The sequence below is a fragment of the Pleurodeles waltl genome, chromosome 1_1 (genome assembly GCF_031143425.1).
Source record: "Pleurodeles waltl isolate 20211129_DDA chromosome 1_1, aPleWal1.hap1.20221129, whole genome shotgun sequence".
Taxonomy (NCBI): Eukaryota; Metazoa; Chordata; class Amphibia; order Caudata; family Salamandridae; genus Pleurodeles; species Pleurodeles waltl.
Window position 1 is genome coordinate 506,318,506 of NC_090436.1, and position 22,332 is coordinate 506,340,837.

Consider the following 22,332-nt stretch of genomic DNA (forward strand, 5'->3'; position numbering starts at 1 on the left):
AGAAAGAAAAAACAAATCTGCATAACAGACGCAAAGGTTCAATTTATACCTCTCCTCAATTGGATCGGCAAGACAAGATAGGCTTTGTCATCCGGACATCATTCGATCAGCAAAGCATCAGGATTCAGCATCAAAGTTCAGAAAACGCAACGTTTTTAAGCAATAAAGTTAAGCACATGTTAACATGCACAAGGAAATATTGACCTTTCGGCCAGCAAGAAAAATGGGCAATGGGCTGTCTTTTCCTGGTGCAGTCTTGTTAAGTTAAAGTCACTAAAACTATTTCCCAAATCCCTATTGGTCAAGGGATCCCATGTTTACACTTTGTCCAATAAAACTAAAACTCCAAATCTATGAATTTTACCATTACTCCGTTCACATGTCACTGATTGGTATTCTCTTCAAATCCTCATCATCCGACTCGTCAGGTAACAATATTGTTGCAGCTTCTACTCCAGTCAGTGTCTCCATTGTTCTTCTCCTGAGAAAGTCAGTCTTACACACATTACACACATAATGTTACATTTAGCAAGAACAGCACCTTCTAGCAGTCGGTTCTCATGAGAAAAGATTCTCAGCTGTGAGCACATTTACACAATACAATGGAAAATAACAGTTTATCTCTCTAGGACAGCCATTTATTAAATATTAAGAAATACAGCTTGACATGAGGCCTGGCAACTAGGCCAAGACCTTTGCTAAGTTAAGGCCTGCAACTAATAAAGCTAATACATAATGCATAACCTTTAATATGACATATTACCACATTAGTCAAACATATGCTCAACAATTCATAGTATTAGACTACTAATGAGTACACTTTGTGAACATTGGCGGCCACTCATCGTAATCACATTTTCAGATGCGTGCATTATTTTTCTACGTTAATGTATTTTCTACACAAATCCATTATTCAGAATACATGAATATTCATTAATAATTTTTATTAAAACACCTGCGCTAGCAGTTCCTCAACCACAATTGATGTTACTGATTCTGACTGCTAATACCCATATATTGGATATACATGCAAAGGCAGGGTCTGTGGAGCTGACCACTATGGCAATGTTATAAAAGTAACTGAAAGACAATGCTCACAGTGGACAAGAAGCACCACCTATATTGGCAGCTGAGCCCACGTATCCTGTTGATCAAACATGCAAGGCAATAACAGCAAGGGTGTGGAACTAATTACAACCACGATAGACAAGGAGCTAGTAGGGTGGAGTGCCTAACAGGAAAGAAGGGAAAACAAAGGACACACTTAGCAGAAAGCAAGTAACAAACATACAAGGAAACTAGGAGCAAGATAGCAGGAAAACAGCAAACTAGGAACTGTAACATAGAAATGGAAAGAAAGGCAAGGCCTGGGAAAAGGAAAATACAGAAGGAGAGGCTTCAAGGGAGCACAAGGAGTGCTGGTGCAGGAATCAAGTAAACAAGAAAACTAGAAAACACTGCAGGCAAAAACAGTACATGGAACAAGGTAAAGCTGAGGCTCAAGAGTCAAGTAGCACTACAGGGAGTGATAGTTCAGGAACAAGGATTTGCTAAGGCTCAGAAGACAAGGTAGCAGTCCCGGAAGTGCAAGTTCAGGAACAAGGATTTGCTACAGCTCAGGAACAGGAACAAGGATGGCTACAGCTTAGGATCAGTAACAAGGATAGCCACAGCACAGGAACCGTAACAAGGATAGCTACTGCTCAGGAACAGGAACAAGGAATAACTACAGCTCAGGAACAACAAGTACCTATAGCTCAGGAACTCAGGTAATAAGAATAACAAAGTTCAGGAAACAAGGAAGGAATAACTAAGGCTCTAGAACAGGAACGAGGAACAACTATGGCTCAAAAACATCAGGAAACAAGGGTCAGTCTCACCAAAAAACAGCTACAATGACTAACACTGGGCTGAAGGGAGCTGAGACTTAAAAGAGCTCACAAGTATCACATGCATCAGGTGTGAGCAGACTGGCAGCATCCAGCCACAGAGATGCTGTCTTCCTCCACCCATCCTTGGCCTGCAGGGTGGAGACAAGCAGTGAGCAGGGGATTATAGTTATTGGAGGTCCAAGCATGAGCAGACTGGCTTCCACAAAACCTAGCATAGATTGGGAATGGTTGGCAATTTCCAAAGAGGGTCCAAGTCAGGATATGCGTGTCGGGAAAAGTTCGGAAGCTTATTAGATCATTGGAAAGTGCCAAAATTCAGCCCCCTGGTGGTGGGCTTGAGAACACAGGGAGGGAATCATGACAGCTCCCAGTAAACCCCCACTCACCCCCCAGAATGTGGTCAGCTACATACTGGCACTCCATACCAAGGTAAAGCACTTCTGGAAGAAAGCCCAAGAGAATCTAGAAGTCTGCCAGCAGTCCCTGCAGCGGGGTATGACCAGAAAGCCACTCTGGTTGAGTTTCAGCACAGTAAAGAAAGTGTGGGTGATGGAGCTTGTGGAACCCAGGGCCCTGCAAGACCACTGGCGTGGCCACTATGAGGTGAACTTGGTGTGGGATCTTTCTTGGCTGGTGTTTTTCACTTTATTAATGCTTGAGGTGTTGTACAAATACTTTACACATAGCCTCTACATTAGGCCTGTCTGCTCTGTGCCAAGCTACCAGAGGATGTGCCTCACCCTGACAAGGATTGTGGTTGCTGCTTGACCAGGAATCACACCCTAGTCAACCAACTACCCCAATTTCTTACAGCATTGCATTCATATTTGGCATTTTTTTATCAATCTGTTTATTCTATTTTCATACAACTGGGTGTAAAATGGCCACCCTACCGCGAACATTTTGGAAGAAACTGGAGGTAATTTTGTTTGTACATATCACAAATACAGGATCATCTGTGTGAGGCATCTAACAAATTACAGTAAGCACTGTCTGTTAAGCTGACACTCTCCTCGACCCCTGTCCTGGTTCACTAAACATTGAGTTCCATCGCCGTCAGGACTCGTCCTGTGTCTCTCTCCTCCTCTTATCCTCAGGACATGTCTTCTGTGGCCTGTCTCCAGGGTCCTCACACCTTATTACACTTTTTAAGGTACCCACGTGGCTTTTACACCATTTTTTCAAAGCACATGCACCAGTCATGTTAGCCTTCTATCTCCTCCGCTTTGGGACTACAGTGCTCTCCCATTTTCTGATGACATCACGTTTGGCCACCATTAGAGCCGTGTTGAAAATGAGCAGGGTGCACCTGTCTAGGGCCTACTTGCTCCCTGGGGCTACCAGCAGGGGGTCAGATTAGATTGGTTATACAGTCTAAGACTTACGAGAGTTGACTACATATCCCCTCTCAGTACATCCAAAGGAGAGGCCATTCCCAAATTGTGTGCAACAGGGTTCCTGTTTGTCTGAAGTCTCTCAAGCCTCTGTCTGAGTCAGTCTTGCACATTAGAAAAAGTCTCAAATGGGTGTAGTAAGCTCCATGGAAAAGTTTCAATTGCACTAGCTGGAAGTATGCCCAATTTGGTTCCTCCCAGGGGTATGTACGTGCTGCTCTCCATTCGTTGTCTTCCATCCTGCCCAGGTCACCCACCCATTTCTCCTGTAAGTGGTCCTGTGGCAGGATGCTGTTGTCTAGTAGGGATGAGTACAAAAACGACACCATGTGAGTAGTGAAGGGCACCTCCAGAACTCTATACTCCAGAGGGTATTCATCTGGGACCCCTTTCAGGACCTCCATGTATGGTCGAAGTAAATCATGTAGATAATGGTAAGACAGACATTACCCCAAAGATAACTTGTACTGGCCTTGGAGCTCTGAGAAAGGTATCATCTCTTGCCCCCGTCCATATGTCCCAACCTTCGATATACAATCATGTCCCATTTAGCACGACTGTTTATGGCCCGAATCCCCTCAACTGCTCTGAAGTGACATGGAGGTTTCCAGCATCATCTTGCCCTTCCAACCCAAGGCTTTCACCAGGAGGCTGTGGACGTCAGCAGCGGAGGTAGTTCTTTGCCATCAGACAGCCACCAGACATATCCTTCCATCTCCATGGCTGTCCTATCAGCTAACCCCGACGACTGCTGCTGAGAAGCGAATCCCTAGTCATTAATGGTCAGCCGTTGGGTTGCTCAGTAGTACAGCTGCAAATCAGAGAGGGCAATGCCTCTGTCCAACTGCTTCCTTGTCAGGGATGCCCATGCTATTTTTGGGGTCCTGCCCCCCAAAGTAGACCTCTTGTCACCGATGCCACAGACTTGAAAAATTCCTCTGTCACTGAGAATGGAGAGTTCTGTAGTTTGTACAGAAACTTTGGGAGGCAGATCATTTTTTAGAGAGCTGCTCTGCCCGTGAGTGATAAGGGGAGGTTCTTCCAAAGATCAACTGTGCTCCTATATGAGTTTAGAACTTTCCCCAAATTTACAACCATGGCTGTGGCTCGATCTTTAGTTACGAAGATGCCCAGGTAGTGAAATTTTGCCACCTCAATTCCCTGCAGCAGGCCGCATCGACCATTTGTCAGAGTCACCAGATCCTCGGGGTCTGCGCACGTTCCCAACCCATCCACCACTGAACAGCTCCAAGACTCTGATAGATAAATCACAGAGGCTAAGAGAGTACAAGAGGGGAAGAGGGGATTAGGAAGGGAAACAGCTGGGAAGGGGACCTGTAGTAAGAAAAAGGTTAGACCACACAATATGAAAATTATATCTCCTGAAATCAATACTACACTATGATTCTAAGCATAGTCATTCTGAAAACATGAACAATCTAAGAATTAAGTTTAAAATTACTAAGTTTCAAGATGGCCGGATACCTGTAAGGGAATCAAGATGGATTAAATGAAAACTTTCTTATTCAAGTACTTTCCTTTACATGAGAATCAGAAAAACATTCTGACTAAATTTTAAACCAGTCATATAAATCCTTTTTTTTAGAATGCATACTAGAACCATACAATATTGCATCTAGAAACTCTGATCTTCTGTGTACTCTTAAAATGTTTCAACACAAATTGTGCATATTGTAGATTTATATATATATGTATATATATATATAGTAAACACCATAAAAGGAATGTGCACCATGAATAACACAATATGGATTCAGGAAAACAAATCACATAACTTGTCAACTCGAATATTACATGATAAATATCTTAGAATAGTGGCATACAATAAACAACTTGAATTAAACTCGAGGAGAGAATCGAGAGTCTTGCCGATTCGAGTGTCAACATGTAAAATGCCAAGAAATGATAGTACGCAATGAATATCAAAGTCAAATCATCATTAAACGAATTGCGCGTCTTGCCGATTCGTAAATCACAATGTAAATGCCAAGAAATAACAGCTCACAATGAACAACAAGATCAAAGTACAATGAAACGAATTGCGCGTCTTTTGCCGATTCTTAAACCACCATGTAAATGTCAAGAAATGGTAGCGCGCAATGAACAACAAAGTTAAAGCACCATAAAACAAATCGCGCGTCTTGCTGATTCTTAAACCACCATGCAAATGTCAAGAAATGGTAGTGTGCAATGAATACCAGGATTAAATTACATGAAACGAATTGCACGTCTTGCTGATTCGCAAGTCACCCTGCAAATGTCACAAACACTTAAGCGCATATTTCACACGCGCAAAGTACTCTGTCAAATCATAAAAGAATTAGGCCCAAGAACATGAGAGTTCTCGATAACGGCATCGGGAGGCCAGCCCAACCACAGTCTTACCGCCCAGAACAAGGATCTCCAAATGAAGAATGAAAGTCAGATGTCGGGAAGATCAAATAGGCCACCGGGACAGGAGCTCAGGAAGTAGCTGCTGCTCTGCACCGGGACCTCTGAATAGTGAGCACTTGGAGCTGGGCTGGCTCCTTTTTATAGAGTCTTGGCCCAGCCAATAACCACACCCAGGCATGTTGCAGGGAAAGTCTCTAGAAGGCCCTGGAAAGGGACCACACCCTAACACACTCTGAAGGCCTGCAGCAATACATTGCAAATGAACAGCATTCGTAACAACAACATATCAGCACAATGCATAAATTACGTTGTTTTGAGAGTGCAGGGTTTTGGCATTCTAGTCGCCAATAGAGAGCGCACTGCCCTAGTGTTGACACCATTATCCGTGACAGGGGAAACACAATAGATTTGTTACTATTTATTCGTAGCTCTGAGAAGGATCCAAACATCTCCAGAATCTCTAGTACTCTTGGGACTAAGTGCTCTGGGTCCGTGAGGTATAACATTACGTCATCTGCATATAATGACAGTACGTCCACCCATCTGAGGTCCCATCTCAACTTGCATATCTGTGAGTCCGTTTGCAGCCAACATGCCATTGGGTTGATCGCCAACACAAATAATAATGGTGAAAGTGAGCACTCCTCCCTTGTGCCTCTGCCCAAAGGGAACTCCCTGGTGAATGCAATGTTCACCTTGACCCTGGCCAACGGGTCTTTGTGCAGGAGCCCCACCCATGACAAAAACTTCCTCCTGAACCCCATTCTTCGAAGGATAGCCTTGAGGTACAGCTACTCCACGGGGTTAAATGCCTTCTCTGCATCGAAGGATCGGAGGAGTGCTGGCTTTATGATCTGGGTGCACAGCGCCAGGCAACCCTCCAGCCTGCTGAGGTTGTGTTGGATTACCCAGTTAGTCACGAAAGATGATACATTGGGGTACCAATGTGTTTATTACCCGTATGCGGTGATTGCCTAGAGATCTCCCCAGTATATATTAATCTTCATATTCAGGAGGGAAATAGGCTGGCAAGACCAACAATCCTCCCTGGGTTTCCCCTGTTTGTGGATTAACATGTAGTTGCTCTACAGAGGTCTCGGGTAGAGTTCCCGCTTGCAGAGTCCTGACATGCATTGATCAAAGAAAGCCTGTGACATGCATTTTCACGCATTTGAACATTTCGCGGTGTAGATCACTGGGGCCCGGGAATTTCTATTTTTCAACTGGCTGATTGCCTCAGTCAGTTTTCCCTCTGACAGTTCCGCATCTAGAGGGGCACTCAGATCCACCTGCAACCCTGGCGCAGGTATCTTGGCCACTAACATGTGAAGGGCTTGTTGATTTGCCCCAACCCTAGCCTGGTATAGGTTCTCCAAATGTGTCACAAAGGCCTGCACAACATCCCCTTGGGTCCTAGCCCCAGTCTCCAATTTCCCCTGGACTTCTACTATCCATCTTTGGTCTTCCTCCTTCATCACAAGCCACACCAATAATTTGCCCACCTTGTTCCCTACTTTGTGTACCTTGCCCTGCTTCTCCCATTTAAGTGCCCAAGCTTCTTGGTACAGCTGGTGCTGTAGCCCCTCCTTCCCTGTTTCTATCCAGCTTGTCATTGCCAGGGTGGGATGTTGAATATAGTCTCCCTCCCAGGGAGTTAACTGGGTCTCTAGAGCCGCTATCTCCTTGTCCCTTTCCTTATGTTTCCCAGCCATATTTTCAAAAAGGCAGCTCTGCAGAACAGTATTATATCCCTCCCACAGTAGGACTTCTGATTCTATGGTCCTTGACTTCTCCTGGAAATATTAGGTCATGGTTTTTACCACCAGTTTCCTTGTCTACCAGGCCGTCAGGTCCCCAGGGTCTACCTTTCACTCCCCTGTGACCCTTGAATATCTATCTGCAGCAAGACAGACATTGTTGAGTGGTTGGATGTGCCACAAGCATGTATCTGTGACTTGCAAAAGCCAATCATTTGGTGATTTGGGGTAAGTAAGTAGTCCAGCCTTGACATGTACTGCATCTGGTTGGAGTTTTAGGTATATTGTTGGGTCCTTAGGTGTTCATCCCTCTACAGGTCTACAGTCCCAAAGTCTCCTGGCAGGTCTCGAGGCCTGTATGCTGTCTCAGGCTTTCCCCAGTTTTCGTCAGTCTGTCACTATTGTTTGTTAAGTTGAAGTCTCCCCCTATCAGCAAGAGAGACTCTGACACCATCGCCAGCCATGCCCCCATTTTGTTCTACCCCATTGACTGTAGGCGGAGTGGAAGTACCAAGTGGCCAGAGTCCAGTGCAGCCCTTTCCACAGGCTGTTCCTTGCAGCCTTGAAGCCCATTTTGTCCACCAGGTATAAAAACCTGCTTGTGCCAGGAGGGTGTATATGCCATGGTGCAATATTCTACAGGTATTCCAGGTGAGTCTCTTGGAGAAGGACAATATCTGGTTTCTTCCCTGGAAGGTATTTCCACACCACTCCCAGCTTCAGTTTGCATCCCAAACCATTATTATTAGAGGATAAAAACTTCAGAGCAAGTCCTGGATGAGGTAGGTGAGTTGTGGCCATTGTCTGGGTTGTCAGACGTGGGCCCGTAACCGTCTGTCATGGTGATGCCTTACTATGCCTGTAACCATCCCCTGACCACTCCCCAACAACCTCCTCTCACTGCCGAATTACCCCCCCATACTCAAGTTGTCTGTAGCCCCTGTTAACAACAATGACAGCAACAGTGTGTGCTTGACTTATGAGTCTGTGCTCCGGAAACTGAATCCAAACTGATATTAGAGGCGGACCAGCCTGGCCCCCTACAATAATATCATATGCCTCTTACAGGCCCCCTTTCCAACGAATTGCCGGTACCACGAAGTAACCTCCTAGCTGCAGCTTTGAGCTGTCTTTGGTTTTAAGTGATTGTGTCCACCCATTGCTGGAGTGACCTCTGGTTTGTCGTTCTCCTTTGAGTCTTCTCTGAAGCCCTCCAAGTCACTAGAATACTTAGGCAGGGACCGGCAAACAACAGGATGATGGGCCAGGCCGCGGACAGAGCTCCTCACACCGGGTCTGTTCCAGCTGTCATCTAAACCATGCCCCTATATTTGGTTTTTGAACATTAATTTGTAGTCAATTGGGATTCCATCTACAATCTTACTTGCAGTGGTACAGATGGTTACAAATATAACAAGCAGTTTGCGACATTTTTATGCACATTCCTGCATCAGAGTCAGCAGCCATGCCTTGGCCTCTTTGTTGCAAACTAATATTACTTGCTTATGCCAGCTGACCCCACCCTGAAACCAACACCCTGCATCCGTGCACGAGACCAGAAACAGAATTAAATGCTGGATCTGCCAGATATAGACTATTCTGTCATGCTTTCTGTGGCAACTTAGTCTGTGCTGGCATGAATCTCTCCTTAATCTTCTACTGCTCTGCTTCTAAACTCTCACTGCAATATTTTGCATAACTGTGGATCTCATCCAAAGGCTTTGACTGTGAACAAATCACTTTCTGGTGTACATGGGAACTCATATCTAGTTACAAACCAAGTACAAACTGAGAAAGGAACCTACTAATATTCTTGCTTTCTGTTTTTTTTAAACCACTATGCTGCCCGAAAACTTGCATAAACCCCTCATAATAAGCATGTCCCAACTATTTGGACAGTTGAATGATTCTGGTTATTTTTTAGCTAATTCTGCGGTACCTTCGTTGTCACATGAGTAATCACCTATTTATGCTTGTCTGTGACATTAGTGGAGAGCACATGTGTCTGGATGTCCAAAGACTTTGACTGCCTACAAATCACATTCTGTTGTATAGGGAAAATGAATTCTGGATTCAAACCGAGTACAAACCGACAAAGAAACCCACTAGGATTCTCCCTTTCTGTAGTTTCGTACCACTTTGCTATCTGAAAACTTGCATTAACCGCTCATAATAAGCATGTACCAACTTTTTGGACTCTTGAGTAGTTCTGGTTATTTTCAGTCAATACAGCTCTTTATGCAGGACCTTCATCCTCAAATGAGCAGTCACCTGATTATAGTCGTCCATGACTGTAGGGGAAGACGCATGTGTCTGATCTTCTCTCTGTGGATCATTGTTGAACCAATTGATGTCCACTTTACATTCTGCTCACAAATCCTTGGGGCACCACAGTTTTAAAAAAAACATATTCAAGTTTTCCAAAGTACTTTTCACATTTTCACAATCCTATCCACCTTAGTGTACCATTTTTCATGATACTTTCTTAACTCGAGAAACTGATTTGTGAATGAAAAAAGTTCAGAGCAACTCATAGGAACATGAACATACACACCTCAGTGTACCTCACCTAATGGGAACTCTCTAAACTTTGAGTTGCTCATACTAAATCTCTCATCCTTTCCTTCTGTGCCCCCTTTCTTTTTCTTATTTCCTTCACGCTGCGACCATCGCTACTTGTACTGGTGCACTTTCCCCCACTCTCTAATGTATTCCACCTATTTTTTTACTTGCGTTTTCAAACTTACCAATCTCATTTTCTTTAAATCATCATCCTTCATCACCATCTTGAAATTCTTCGGCAAGAAAATATTTCCAGTCAAATCAATTCTAAACTCATCAACCGACTATTTCAAACTCACTTGTGCCATGCAAGCATATCTTGCAGCATCTCTACTCAAAAACATGAGTTCAGTCTCATTATAAGTGTTTACCATGTCTAGTTCCAGTGTCCCCTTTACAACCTCTTAAAATTCAGCTCTTAATTTTACAACATTAATTTCTGAGGAGGGAGCCTCTGGTGACTGAGATTGTATTCCTGACATGAAAACTGTAGTGATGACAGATATACTAAGGATTTCCAGAGATGGTCCCATAATAGCAGGTTGTAGACCTCTCTCTGGTGGTCCCTGCTCAAAAGGTGCATTTGGGCTTTCTGCTGGGTCTGCCCCCTCTTGCTGCCTCAAACTGCAATAGAGGTCACACTCCTCGCTGTGGTTGTATGGAAGTGGTCAAGAATTCAGCAAGTCATCTAAGAGTTGATCATATGTATCCCTTTCACTCTCAGGCTCTCTCTTGCCATCCCCACTTCTCACTCATAACTTTCTCTCCTTCTACTTCTCCTTCGCACAGGATAAAAACCCACAGTCAGGCACACTCTCTAGCCTCCTCGCCCTGTTGTCTTGAGTTCTATCTTAACTCTATTTAACTACAGATTTTTTTTTCTTGTTTGTGTTTTATATTTAAGCTTTTCCCTGTTGTTCACAGCATGTTCCCATGCATTAAATCCTTCAAACTGTGCAGATCTTGGTTGAGGGTTTATCTCAGATATCACTCTTCTCAGATTTTCAGTTTTTCTGACATTGAATGTACCATACAGGAGAAATCACATACACACATCTTTTGCTGTGATCTTATTCCATTGTTTGACCCAAACACTTGTTAAGTCTGACATTAATGGCCATATGTTGTATGTGGGTGTTTCGCCTGGAGGAGCTTCCTCCCTCTGTCGAACAGGTGCATCATCAGTTCTCAACTTAGCTCTTATTTTCTTAAAGATTTTCATCCTCATTACTCTACAATATAAAAACAGGATCTGTAAAACCCAATTACAAATGGCTACTAGTTTTCAGCAAATCATCATATGGTATTCAGTGATACAAGTACCCAGTCCTAGCACGACTCTACAGGACCAATCAATTGCAGTGCAACACCAAATGATGTAATGACTAAGTAAGTTCTCTACCAGAGGGAACAAGCCCAGACTAGTGTGGTCTACTCCTGGCACAAAGTATCAACCTAGCACCAATCCCAGTTAGTACAGGCTAACTTAAATTTAATAAGACCATAATAAATTTAATAAGGGGAAATTAATATTTAGTAAGTCCCTATCTTTGGCACAGTTGTGGCACCATACAGTCTCTAACACCTTAACATTAGCAGACAAGTCAAATATCAGTTAAATGTATCTATCGCCTGATCTTGATTTCAACAAATCTGATAATTTAAACTTCAATTCTGAACAATAAGCACATTATTCACAATAAGCACAAGCGATAAGCATGAAAGGACACTGAATTCTTGAATTCAGCACAAATTCCTCTTGGTCACAGCAACTCAAAAACAAGACAAATCATTAAAATCACAAGCGTTCCAACTCTTAGCATCTCACAATCCAAACTGCATAACCAACAATACAGTACCCTACTTATACTCACAATCCTAGTATACTGCAACTGCCCTCTGGAATGCTGGAACACCATCAATAATCCAAATGGGACCAGGGGAAAATGAGAATTTAGATTGAATCAGGGCAAAATTTTAAGTTAAGGAGTGAATTTTAGATAATTGAGGCACCGTCTGAAACCATCCTCTGCTACCAGGTTCAATAGTGGGTTTTTTTGGTTTCAAATTCAGAGACTATAAAGCGCTTCTACAGACAGACCAGGAGCAGTGTTATACCCCTAGGGATTTTGTTGCTCTTCCTTCTGAGCCTGGTCAGCAAATCAAACATTCAATACTATGTGAAGCATATTAGGTACTACAAAAAAAACAGAGGCTATTTTAATATCAAACCATGATAGGTTTTGAAAGGTTAGTGGTTGGTTTACAGAATGCGAAAAGCAGGCTAGCATCAATTAAAACTCAGAATGCATACAGTAGAATAATAAACAATAGAGATTAAATCAAAATCTCATAAATCAGAGGAGGAATCAGCATGCCTTTGCCTCAATGTGAAGTACAAAGAAAAGCCAGTTTGCTTTTTCTCTAAGATCTCCTACTCAGCTCTGCTCTAGTTTCCTCGTCATCTGAACTAAAAGAACACAGCTCTTAACATTTTACGTACCTACATGTTATTCTCATTAAACTGTCCAGTAATTTTAAAGTGAGGTGATACTCTCACTTTTTGACACTCAGTGTTTCTCACAAATCTAACTTCTCTCTGCATCCTTCAAAGCACACTATCAGTAACAAGAAAATATACATGGACAGTCTGCACACTCTAGGTGTCTTCTTGAATGCACTGTTCATTAAAACATTCTGTTCCACAATGATTACAACAGAAGGAAAAAAATTATGAAAGAACGAAAAAGAACGTTTCATTCAGCAATTAAAAGTCCAGCTCGCCTAGACATAAAATGTTGGCATGGCACAAAACAAAATGACAAACAACAGTACCCATTTTAAAATGTATGTCTATATTAACTATAGTTAATCTAAATGTGAATGAACTTAATTTCTCTCTATAAATAGCACTAATGTATCTAGTCTTTAATGTTGTGTTAATGCAAAATATATCATATTTGCATGCTTCGCAAGACCTTCATATGGATCCCCGTTGAAACCAGAAGAACGGTCACCCACGCCCTCAGTAGCAATGCTGTCTATGCAGGAACAACTGCCAAGCTCCAGAGGAAACTTCAGCGCATCCAGAACGCATCAGCACGGCTCATTCTCAACCTTCCTCACCACAAACACATCTCAGCCCACCTCAGAGACCTCCACTGGTTCCCCGTCAACAAAAGGATCATCTTCAAACTCCTGATCCTCGCTCAATAGGCTCTCCACGACACCGGACCTGCCTACCTCAACGAGCGTCTCAACTTCCACATCCCGATACGCCAGCTCCGCTCTGCCAACCTCGCCCTCGCGACCGTCCACCGCATCCACCAGACCACAACCGCGGCAGATCCTTCTCCCACCTTGCCGCCAAAACCTGAAACTCCCTCCCTGTCAACTTACATCTGACCCAGGACCTCCTGACCTTCAGGAAGTGCCTCAAGACCTGGCTCTTCGAGCAGTAGCACCCCTGCCCCCTACCCCCTCCCCCAAGCGCCTTGAGACCCTACCGGGTGAGTAGCGTGCTCAACAAATTACTGATTGATTGATTGATACAAAAAGTTCTCTCCTAATTTGACTTGCAGTGTTCATTTTAAGATAATATTTTTTTTAACAGAATGATAAATATGCAGGAGTTTTTATATGCAGTGCTGAAGGGCTTCATTACCTGTGTAGGTAAGCCAATAAACATCACAAAGCATCCTGTGTTGTCTCTTGAAATATTACAGATGTTCATACACAGGAGTTAAGGTAATTCTTTATTATTCAATACATATTCAAGAGTTAGGGTAATTCTTTAATATTCAATACATATTAACAAACAGGAACCTTTAGGTGTTTTGTGTTGTAAGTAATTAGGATAGTTATCTTTTAACTGCAACCTTTGTGGTTCAAGCCCAGACAAGGTGCTTTTCCTGATAGCATGGATCAGTGCATATTTTAAAATATATTTGTGAAAATAGTGACCCTTTTATTTACTGTGATGAGAATCTATCTGAACTGTATGCACAGGTACATCAGTAAACATCACTACACACTGTCTATGTACACCTTTGTTGATTTATTGCAAATGTTCATACATGACAAATAACAAGACTTTCAATTCACTTCAGCTGTATATTAACATAACCCCTTGTCCCGCATTGTCTGTAATGTGGGGTATTATGACACCCAACTATTATTTCAATGGTTTGTTGTTCAAGTGCAGCCAGGGCCCTTTATTTTATTGTATGACCTTTGCAGAGAGTGGTGATAAATTGCATTTTAAACCTGATCAAATTGGATTCTGACTGTTGACACTATCAGTGGTTTTCATCACCTGAAATGCTCCACCTACCCCTCTAATTGCTTTTGTTCCTGATCAATGATCATACTTATTGCAGTCTATGGTGTCTGCTGTGCACTTAATACATCTGTGTTAAAAGCTGAGATGATGCTGCACATATTGAACCCTCTCGACCGTGATGCAATGGAGCTTATAGGGCAGGTTCCTGAGATTTGACTGGAAGTGAAGCCAGAGCTGGTTAATCAGGCATCCACACTCTCAGGATTCTATTAGATTGAGAACTTGTACACAGCTCTGAAATCACCTAATACCAGCACAACATTCCAACTGGTCCTACTGGTACCAGCACACAAAGTACTTTGGTCCATATTTATACTTTTTTAGTGGCGCATTTGCACCGCTTCTTGATGCAAAATCGGCACAAACGTACAAAATACAATTGTATTTTGTAAGTTTGCGCCGATTGTGCGTCAAAAAGCGGTGTTAATGCGGAGCTAAAAAAGTATAAATGTGGGCCTTTGTTCCAATTTCTACATGTACCTGCAAATGTCTCTGATTGCACCTTATTGCAGATAGCGAAATGAAGTTGCAGCACCACTGGCTATATATTTCTCAGGATCTCACAGCAGTCTTCTATCCTGCCAATGACTACCTGCTGCTTTTCTGGTCCTGTGCCCATGTAGTAACTCTCTATCATGCATAACATTACCACCACCAGAACCAATCCCTCTACCACCACAATCACCAATACTAACACTACTCTATCATCACCACAATCACTAATACCACTATCATCTCCGTAGTAATCCACCACCACCACCACCAGCATCAGCACAACCATCTTCACTATTCTCAACTCTAGTCAGAACCTTACCATCACTACCAAAGCCATTGCAACTACCGCAGTTACCACCACAATCACCATCACCACTACACCATCACCATTAGCAGTAATACCAACATTACCATCACCATACTGCCCCCAACAACCACCATCAGTACTACTCTCTCCATCATCTCCATCACCATCTCCATGACTACGACTACCACTGGCAGTACTAAAACCTTTACCACCACCACAAGTATGACCACTGCTGTCACCATCACTACTACAATCATCATTTCCACTTCTGCTGTCACTACAATGCTCTCAGTTGTTTGTGTGTGTATAAAAACATTGTGCATTTGATGCTGTTTTGTATTTGTAAGTGAGAGAGTAATATAGACATAGGTGAATGACACAGTGAGTGCTATCAGTCAAAAAAGCCAGACCTATTGGCTTTGCCGGTGTTTGTTTTCTGTTGGTCTGGAAGAATCTTTATGCATGTTCCTTTTCCACTAGCACTACAATAAATTTGTTCTCCTACACATTAACTTAAACGAATACATTATTTTCTGTCAACATGACAGTGGCCATTAAAAGAACAAGACAATGGAGTTTGGAAAGTGGGTACAGCAGTGTCCCTACAATTACTGAATGTCTATTGTACATGAGAAAAAGGGAACCGTTAACACTATTAGAAAATTACTAATTTCTTTGTGACAATATATACTCAAGCATTTGTTCACTGAGTTTTTCATCAGTTAAGATATGGCCATTCTAGGGCTGTATATATTAAGGGGAATTTACATATTTTGGGTGAGTGTGGCAAACAATTGCACAGACGTGTTACCTTTTAATTTCAAAATTTGTCTTGCATATCTCCTTTCTAAATATAGAACCTCATTTCACTCATTTGTTTGCTTTTAAGTTACTTGCTCTACCTCTGCATTAAAACAATTGACTGTAATGACAGCTACTGTTTGAAATGCTCAAACTGACCATAATTTTCATGCATGTGTTTTGTATATTTTCTATAGGGAATTTGCTGAGCTGTTTGAAATCCATTTGGTTGGAGCAACTGGAGGTGCGGTTCTTGGGCTCAATCTGGTGAGCCAAATCACTATAGCCAAAAGTGACTCACCCAATGGAGTGGTGCGGTTCCTTAATCAAAGTAGAATAATCATACCCAACCCTAATACATCAGTGATCTTAACTCTGGTACTCGAGAGAACAGGAGGGCTGCTAGGGGACTCTCGGGTATGTATAACCTGTTCAAATGTATAACCTGTTAAATGGTGCCATCTCTTTTAAGAGTATCATGAGTAGTTAAGTATTTGGACAAATACATGAATAAATACGTGTGGGGCTACCAAGCCTGTTGGAGGAAAAGGGAAAGAGAGAAAAAGCTTAACATGCTATAAACAGGCTCCTATCACACTTACAAACAGATTAAGCACAGACTAATATGATCCAAACCTCCCTAAATTGTCTTTGGTTCACAAAATGAAATGATGTGTGAGCAGCAGAATCTAGCAGGAGCGTAATTTGAATGCATAAGCAGGGGCATAGCTTCAGTAGGGGTGTTTGAGGCATTACACCCCCTACCCCAATAAATGTATTTTCTAATGAATAGTAGGGTACAGGTGCTTTCAGTTGAGTATGGAGCGGTGTCTGTTGGATTTTACCAACGATTTTTGTGTGCACACACTGATAAAAACACACACTTTTCCATCTCTTTTTCATCTCTATAAATGTTGGTTATTTTACAAGCTATTGCGTTTCTCTCACTTAGTCCTCCTACCAAGCCACATTCCTCTCCCTTTTCACTGCCCCTTAAGCCCCTCTCAAGTGCCTTGCTTGTCATATATGTATTTTAACATCATATGCCAGCGTGATTGTTGAGAAACCTGAAGCTCACTTCCCCCCAAACTTACTGACCAACCTATGCCCTGGGCCTAACACATTATTATACTTAAATCTGTTGAAAGGTTTTTATAAAGTTATATATGCGACAAAGAATTTCTAAATTATTATAAGTTATAACCTCAGAAAAAAGAATATCAATTAAAAATGAGTTATTTTTGCATGGTTTGCCCATTTTTAGGTCGACTGCGCAAGCACTTTGACCTGTTATAAATATTGTGGGCTTTTATCCATGTCCACCTCACACCCATCACTTTAATTCATTTGTGGGAAAACCTTTCAAAAATCACTTGATGTCACTGGTAAATGCCTTATGTTTGTCCTGCCTTAGAGCGGTTTAGTTACCGCCTTGGACACCAACCCTGTTACAGGGATAATTGGACGATTGCCAATATACTTCAGCATAGGTGAACTACTTTTTTCTTTTGTCTGTGCTCCGTGGCTGCCATTGCACTTACATCACTTAGAGCGCAAACTCGATCAGCGGTATCATTTTTACATTATATGCATTCTGATCTGCTTAGTACATGTTCTTTAATGCAGGCATATTAACCCTCAGCACTACCTTATGATTACTATAAGCTTCCACTAGACAAAAGTATGTTCTCTCTCCAGAAAGGACATACATTTCCAGAGTTATTTTGTCACTTTTACATTACATGCACTTAGTGATTTGCCTAGTACGAGTTCTTTGCAGCAGACACATTAACACTCTGCGCTACCTTTTGATGACTCCAAGCTTCCACTAGACAAAAGTATGTTCTCTCCAGAAAGAACATAAATCACCAGAGTTATCTTGACATTTTTACATTATATGCAGTTTGTGATTTGCCTAGCACACATTCTTTGCATTAGGCACATTAACCCTCTACGCTACCTTATAATGAGTCCAAGCTTCCCCTAGATAAAAGTACGTTCTCTCTCCAGAAAGACCATTAACCTTCTGCGCTACCTTATAATGAGTCCAAGCTTCAGCTAGACAAAAGTAAGTTTTCTCTTCAAAAAGAACATTAATCACTAGAGTTATATTGACATTTTTACATTATATGCACTCTGACCTGCTTAGTACAAGTTCTTTGCAGCACACATATTCATTCTGGGACTTGTAGTTTTATTTTTATTACATGATACAAGGTGGAAACCAGCCCTTGGAGTAGTATTTGGCGAGTTGTCCAGCTCCCTAATTCGATTCTTGAATCGCTCATTTAGTTTGTTTCTGCTTTGCATTCTTGGACTTGTAGTTTTATTTTTATACTGTGATACAAGCTGTGAATACAAAGCAAAAACCTGAGTAAATGAACTGCACATGTTTGAGTATGTGAAACGAGCGGTGTGTGCATGTATTTATAAAACTAACCTCGAGGAGACCTTACAGTTAATTATGCTGTACCATGGTCAATATTTTATAACTAATATTTCAGTTCAAGACTGACTGAGGTTCATTAATATCATGTGAGGTGACTCTCCTTAAGAGTGTGAAAAATCATGGGAGTTTTGTTTGACTCTCAAGACTGCAGTAAAGGGACGGTGAACCAGTAAACATGCATTCTTGGAGTACAGTTATATATTAATTACCCATTCATTCTTTGTCGCCTGTACCATTACCAAGTAAATATGTTTAGTACCTGGGAGTAGTTTGTGTTTTAAGAGCCTTGTTTTAAAAATATTCCTGTAGGCCTACTACTCCTTTAGTCATATGCATGGCTTCTGGAATTATGTGTCAGAAAGGACCAAATATGCGTCAGGGTTGACTAATTAATGTGGCAAAAAACTCCAGTTATACATTTACAATGCCAATAGCTTCACCTCAAGTAAATGTGAGACCTATTGCACTGCAAAAGCTTCTTGTGACTGGATTTAATTACATATTTAGGTGCTGGACCCTGGGAGACTGCTGAAGACCTCCCAGTGGAAATGTTCTGATCTCTTACCCTTGTACATTTTTTAACTTACCCCAACTAACATATTTGATGCTTAGGTAAGGCATTGATGCAGAATTGTGACACTGCCATAGATGTCTGAAAGCACATGTGGATTGCAGGGAGGACAAGCACCACCCTCATGAATGACAATTAAATATGGCATCAGAGCTGCCCCTCCACTCTGACTGGCTGCAGCGAGCACGGCACATGTCAAAATAAATGGTTTTGCCGTGTTTAAAAAGCATACTTCTAACATTAACTAAGTTATTTGAAAGTAGGGCTTTGTGGCCTAGATAGCCTAGTTGCCTGGACAGTTTTAAACATGAAGCTGCAAAGTCTCTGCAGTAACAGGCCTGCTTCAGTCATAAAACTCATATTCCCATAATTTTATTTGACTTAGGAAAAAACTCGAAAATTCGTTCTCACTGTAGTTTATCTATGAAACTTCTAAGTAGGTGCTGGATTTTAATTACATTTGTTCATCTCTGCCTGTGCTTGTATAGCCTGTAGAACAGCCCCCACACCAGCAGCTGTTCTCAAGACAGTAAGATCTCTTCAGGACAAGGAGTCTAAAAAATGGACAGGCTGTCTTCCACCAGGGAGCAGATGCCAGAGCCTCTGATGACCTACTGGGGTGGAGGGCCATCTAGCTAACATGCAGACAGTGAGTAGTAAAATGTGGTCAAGTGATCCCAACAGCAAAACAACCTAGGTGAGGGCTACATCTTTTAAGTTGGCCCTACTCATTAATTTTTGTGTTTGGCAGTAAGACCATTGATTCTCCATTTCCAGCCTCATGGACCACTGACCAACAACAGTATTCTTCCTTGCTTCACTAGAAAACTTTGACTTACTTCTGAGAGACAAAGCCTTAAGGACGAACATTTGGCTGTGCTGAACCACTGAACTTAACACAAGTCGTACCCCAATAATGGTCCGACGAGCTCGACCTGAGAAGTCACTTAGAACCCAACCAATCTCTCTCCATAGGCTTGCTTTGATTTTTACCTTTGTGTTGTTGCATATGGTTAATTTTTATCTCTTCAAGTTCTATAAGTTTGTATCCCCTTAAATGGTTTTACATTTCTGGTGTGCTTTTACTTATGCTTGGAAGTAGCTGAGAGGCCTCAGGACAGAAAGGGGCTATTGGCACCAATTTTTCTAAATGGGGTCATTTCCCTAGGCTGTCTCCTGGGCCCTTACCTACAAAAAAACAACCAAGTACACTCTTCTATCACTTTGATTTCAGTGCAAGGTACATAGTACATAATCAATGTCCAACTAATGTTTAGTGTTCTAAAAGGAAGACATAATATATTATCACCACAACACAATACTCCACTTCTAATAATACAGTTTGAGGTGAATACATTTCAGTTAATGCAAGCAGAAGATTGTGGCTCATCATAGAGGGGTAGTCACATTGGTTCAGGACTTCGTGCCTCTTTGCCAACAGACCCTGCTCAGTCAGTTTCTATTAATGCCTCAGCTGCCCTGGTGAATAATGCTATTTTAGTGAATGTAGCAGGGTTCCATTCAGGCCCACGATGCCACCTTGTACGACCACCCACAGTTGAGCCGCAGAACTGCCTAGGCATTATTCTATGCCTTCAACATGCTCAGTCTGTTTATTATTTTAAAAGTCAGAACTCACTCTTTCATTGATTGTGGGGAGCAGCATACCTTGTGTGTCTGTGTGGTCTCAGCCCTCTGTGCTGCTGTATTGCACGGTAAGCAGACTTAGGGCCTAATTTAGAGTTTGGTGGACGGGGTTACTCCGTCACGAATGTGACAGATGTCCCATCCGACGTATTACAATTCCATTATACCCTATGAAACTTGTAATATGGCAGATGGGATAGCCGTCATGTTTGTGACAGAGTAACACCTCTGGCAAACTCTAAATCAGGCCGTTTGTGCCACATTTATTTCTCCATTGACATTTTGCCACCTACAATGCAGTGTCTAATTAAACAGCACTGCAGTTGGAGGAGGTGAAATGCCCATGGACAGGGTGGGGAAATGCAAAGGGGCATAGGGGTGTGGAGCACACCCCCAAATAAAAAAAATGGTAGTTACTGTGGGGCAGATAAAATGCTGGCATTAACAGTGCGTTGGTAATTTCTCCCGTACAGAAATGTCTGCAAATACATGTGCAAAGTCACTTGTGTTAGAAGGTCATACACCACTCAGTGAGAATGAGAAAAGCACAATTATGGTGATTTTGGGGGAATGTCAGCTGTTGCTTTCCTACTTATCAGGTCATAGGCATGTGTGATCCTCTGTGAATGACCTCCAAGAAGGGTCTGCAAGCCCAGGAACAACCCACCACCGAAAACGTATCCAGAGAGCCCGGCCACAGGCCTTAAGTCTGGACAATAAAAGAGTTATTTGGAAATCTGCTGGTGTATTATATCTGAGGCCTGGTGACTGTGCACCATAATCCTGGGGCTGAGGCAGGCGTTCAGCTCAGGTACAACTGAGAGACTGAAAGCACCATAGTTCTTGGTCTAGGTGATGGTTTCTTTAGCGGCCATGCCACAGCTTAATTCTAAACGCCTTAGTACCACAATCTCTGGGACAGTGCAGCCCAAGATTTGAAAGTTGACTTTCATGTGACCACCCTCACAAGAGGTCTCTCCTTCATTTTTTTTTGGATCCAAGTACAGACTGTTGGGCTATAGGACGAGATGGCTGGGCTATAAGGTAATGGGGAAAAGGATAGCAGCAGGCCTCCACAAGTCTGTGAAAATGGATGCATCCCTAACATCTTACTCAGTGCCTCGCCTTGTGTTGCAGTCTTTCCTATACAGCTCCTTCATTTCTTCATGCTTCTATGTTAGAAATTGGGTTTCTAGTTGGCAGAGCTATACACCCTTGTCTAAATAGAGACCACAATCCAAGTCAGGGTAAGTCACACACAATCCAAATTATCCTGTGCCAACCCACTGGCATTGAGCAGTCAGGATTAATTTAGAAAACAATCTGTAAAGTATTTTTGCAATAAATCAAACAGTAAGACATTGAAAACACCACAAAAATACACCACACAAAGGTTTAGAAAAATATATGATATTTATCTGGTTAAATTAAGGTCAAAACGATAAAGATTCAATAAGCACAAGTTGAGATACCACTTTTGGAGGATTACAAAGAGTCTTAAATCTTAGAACTCAACAGCTGTCTCTTGTTTGTACGAAGTACCTGGTTTGCATAAAAAATAACATGCGCGGAGACCGCAGAGGAGGAGATGTGTGAAAAAATAGGGTGTGTGTTGGATTTTCCAGTGCGGCACAGACGATGCGTCACATCTTTCCATGCTGCAAAGGGCTTTGCGATGATTTCTGGCGTACAGTATTGGT

General features: G+C 42.2%; 1 protein-coding gene across 1 annotated transcript in view; it reads left to right on the forward strand.

Annotated features, from left to right (window-relative positions):
- Positions 1-22,332, forward strand: part of ADGRV1 (adhesion G protein-coupled receptor V1) — a 2,003,619-nt gene that overhangs the window by 1,008,815 nt on the left and 972,472 nt on the right. The window contains exon 67 of the mRNA XM_069225272.1: positions 16,163-16,382. Within this exon, the coding sequence (XP_069081373.1) occupies positions 16,163-16,382 (220 nt within the window). The remainder of the gene's footprint in view (positions 1-16,162; positions 16,383-22,332) is intronic.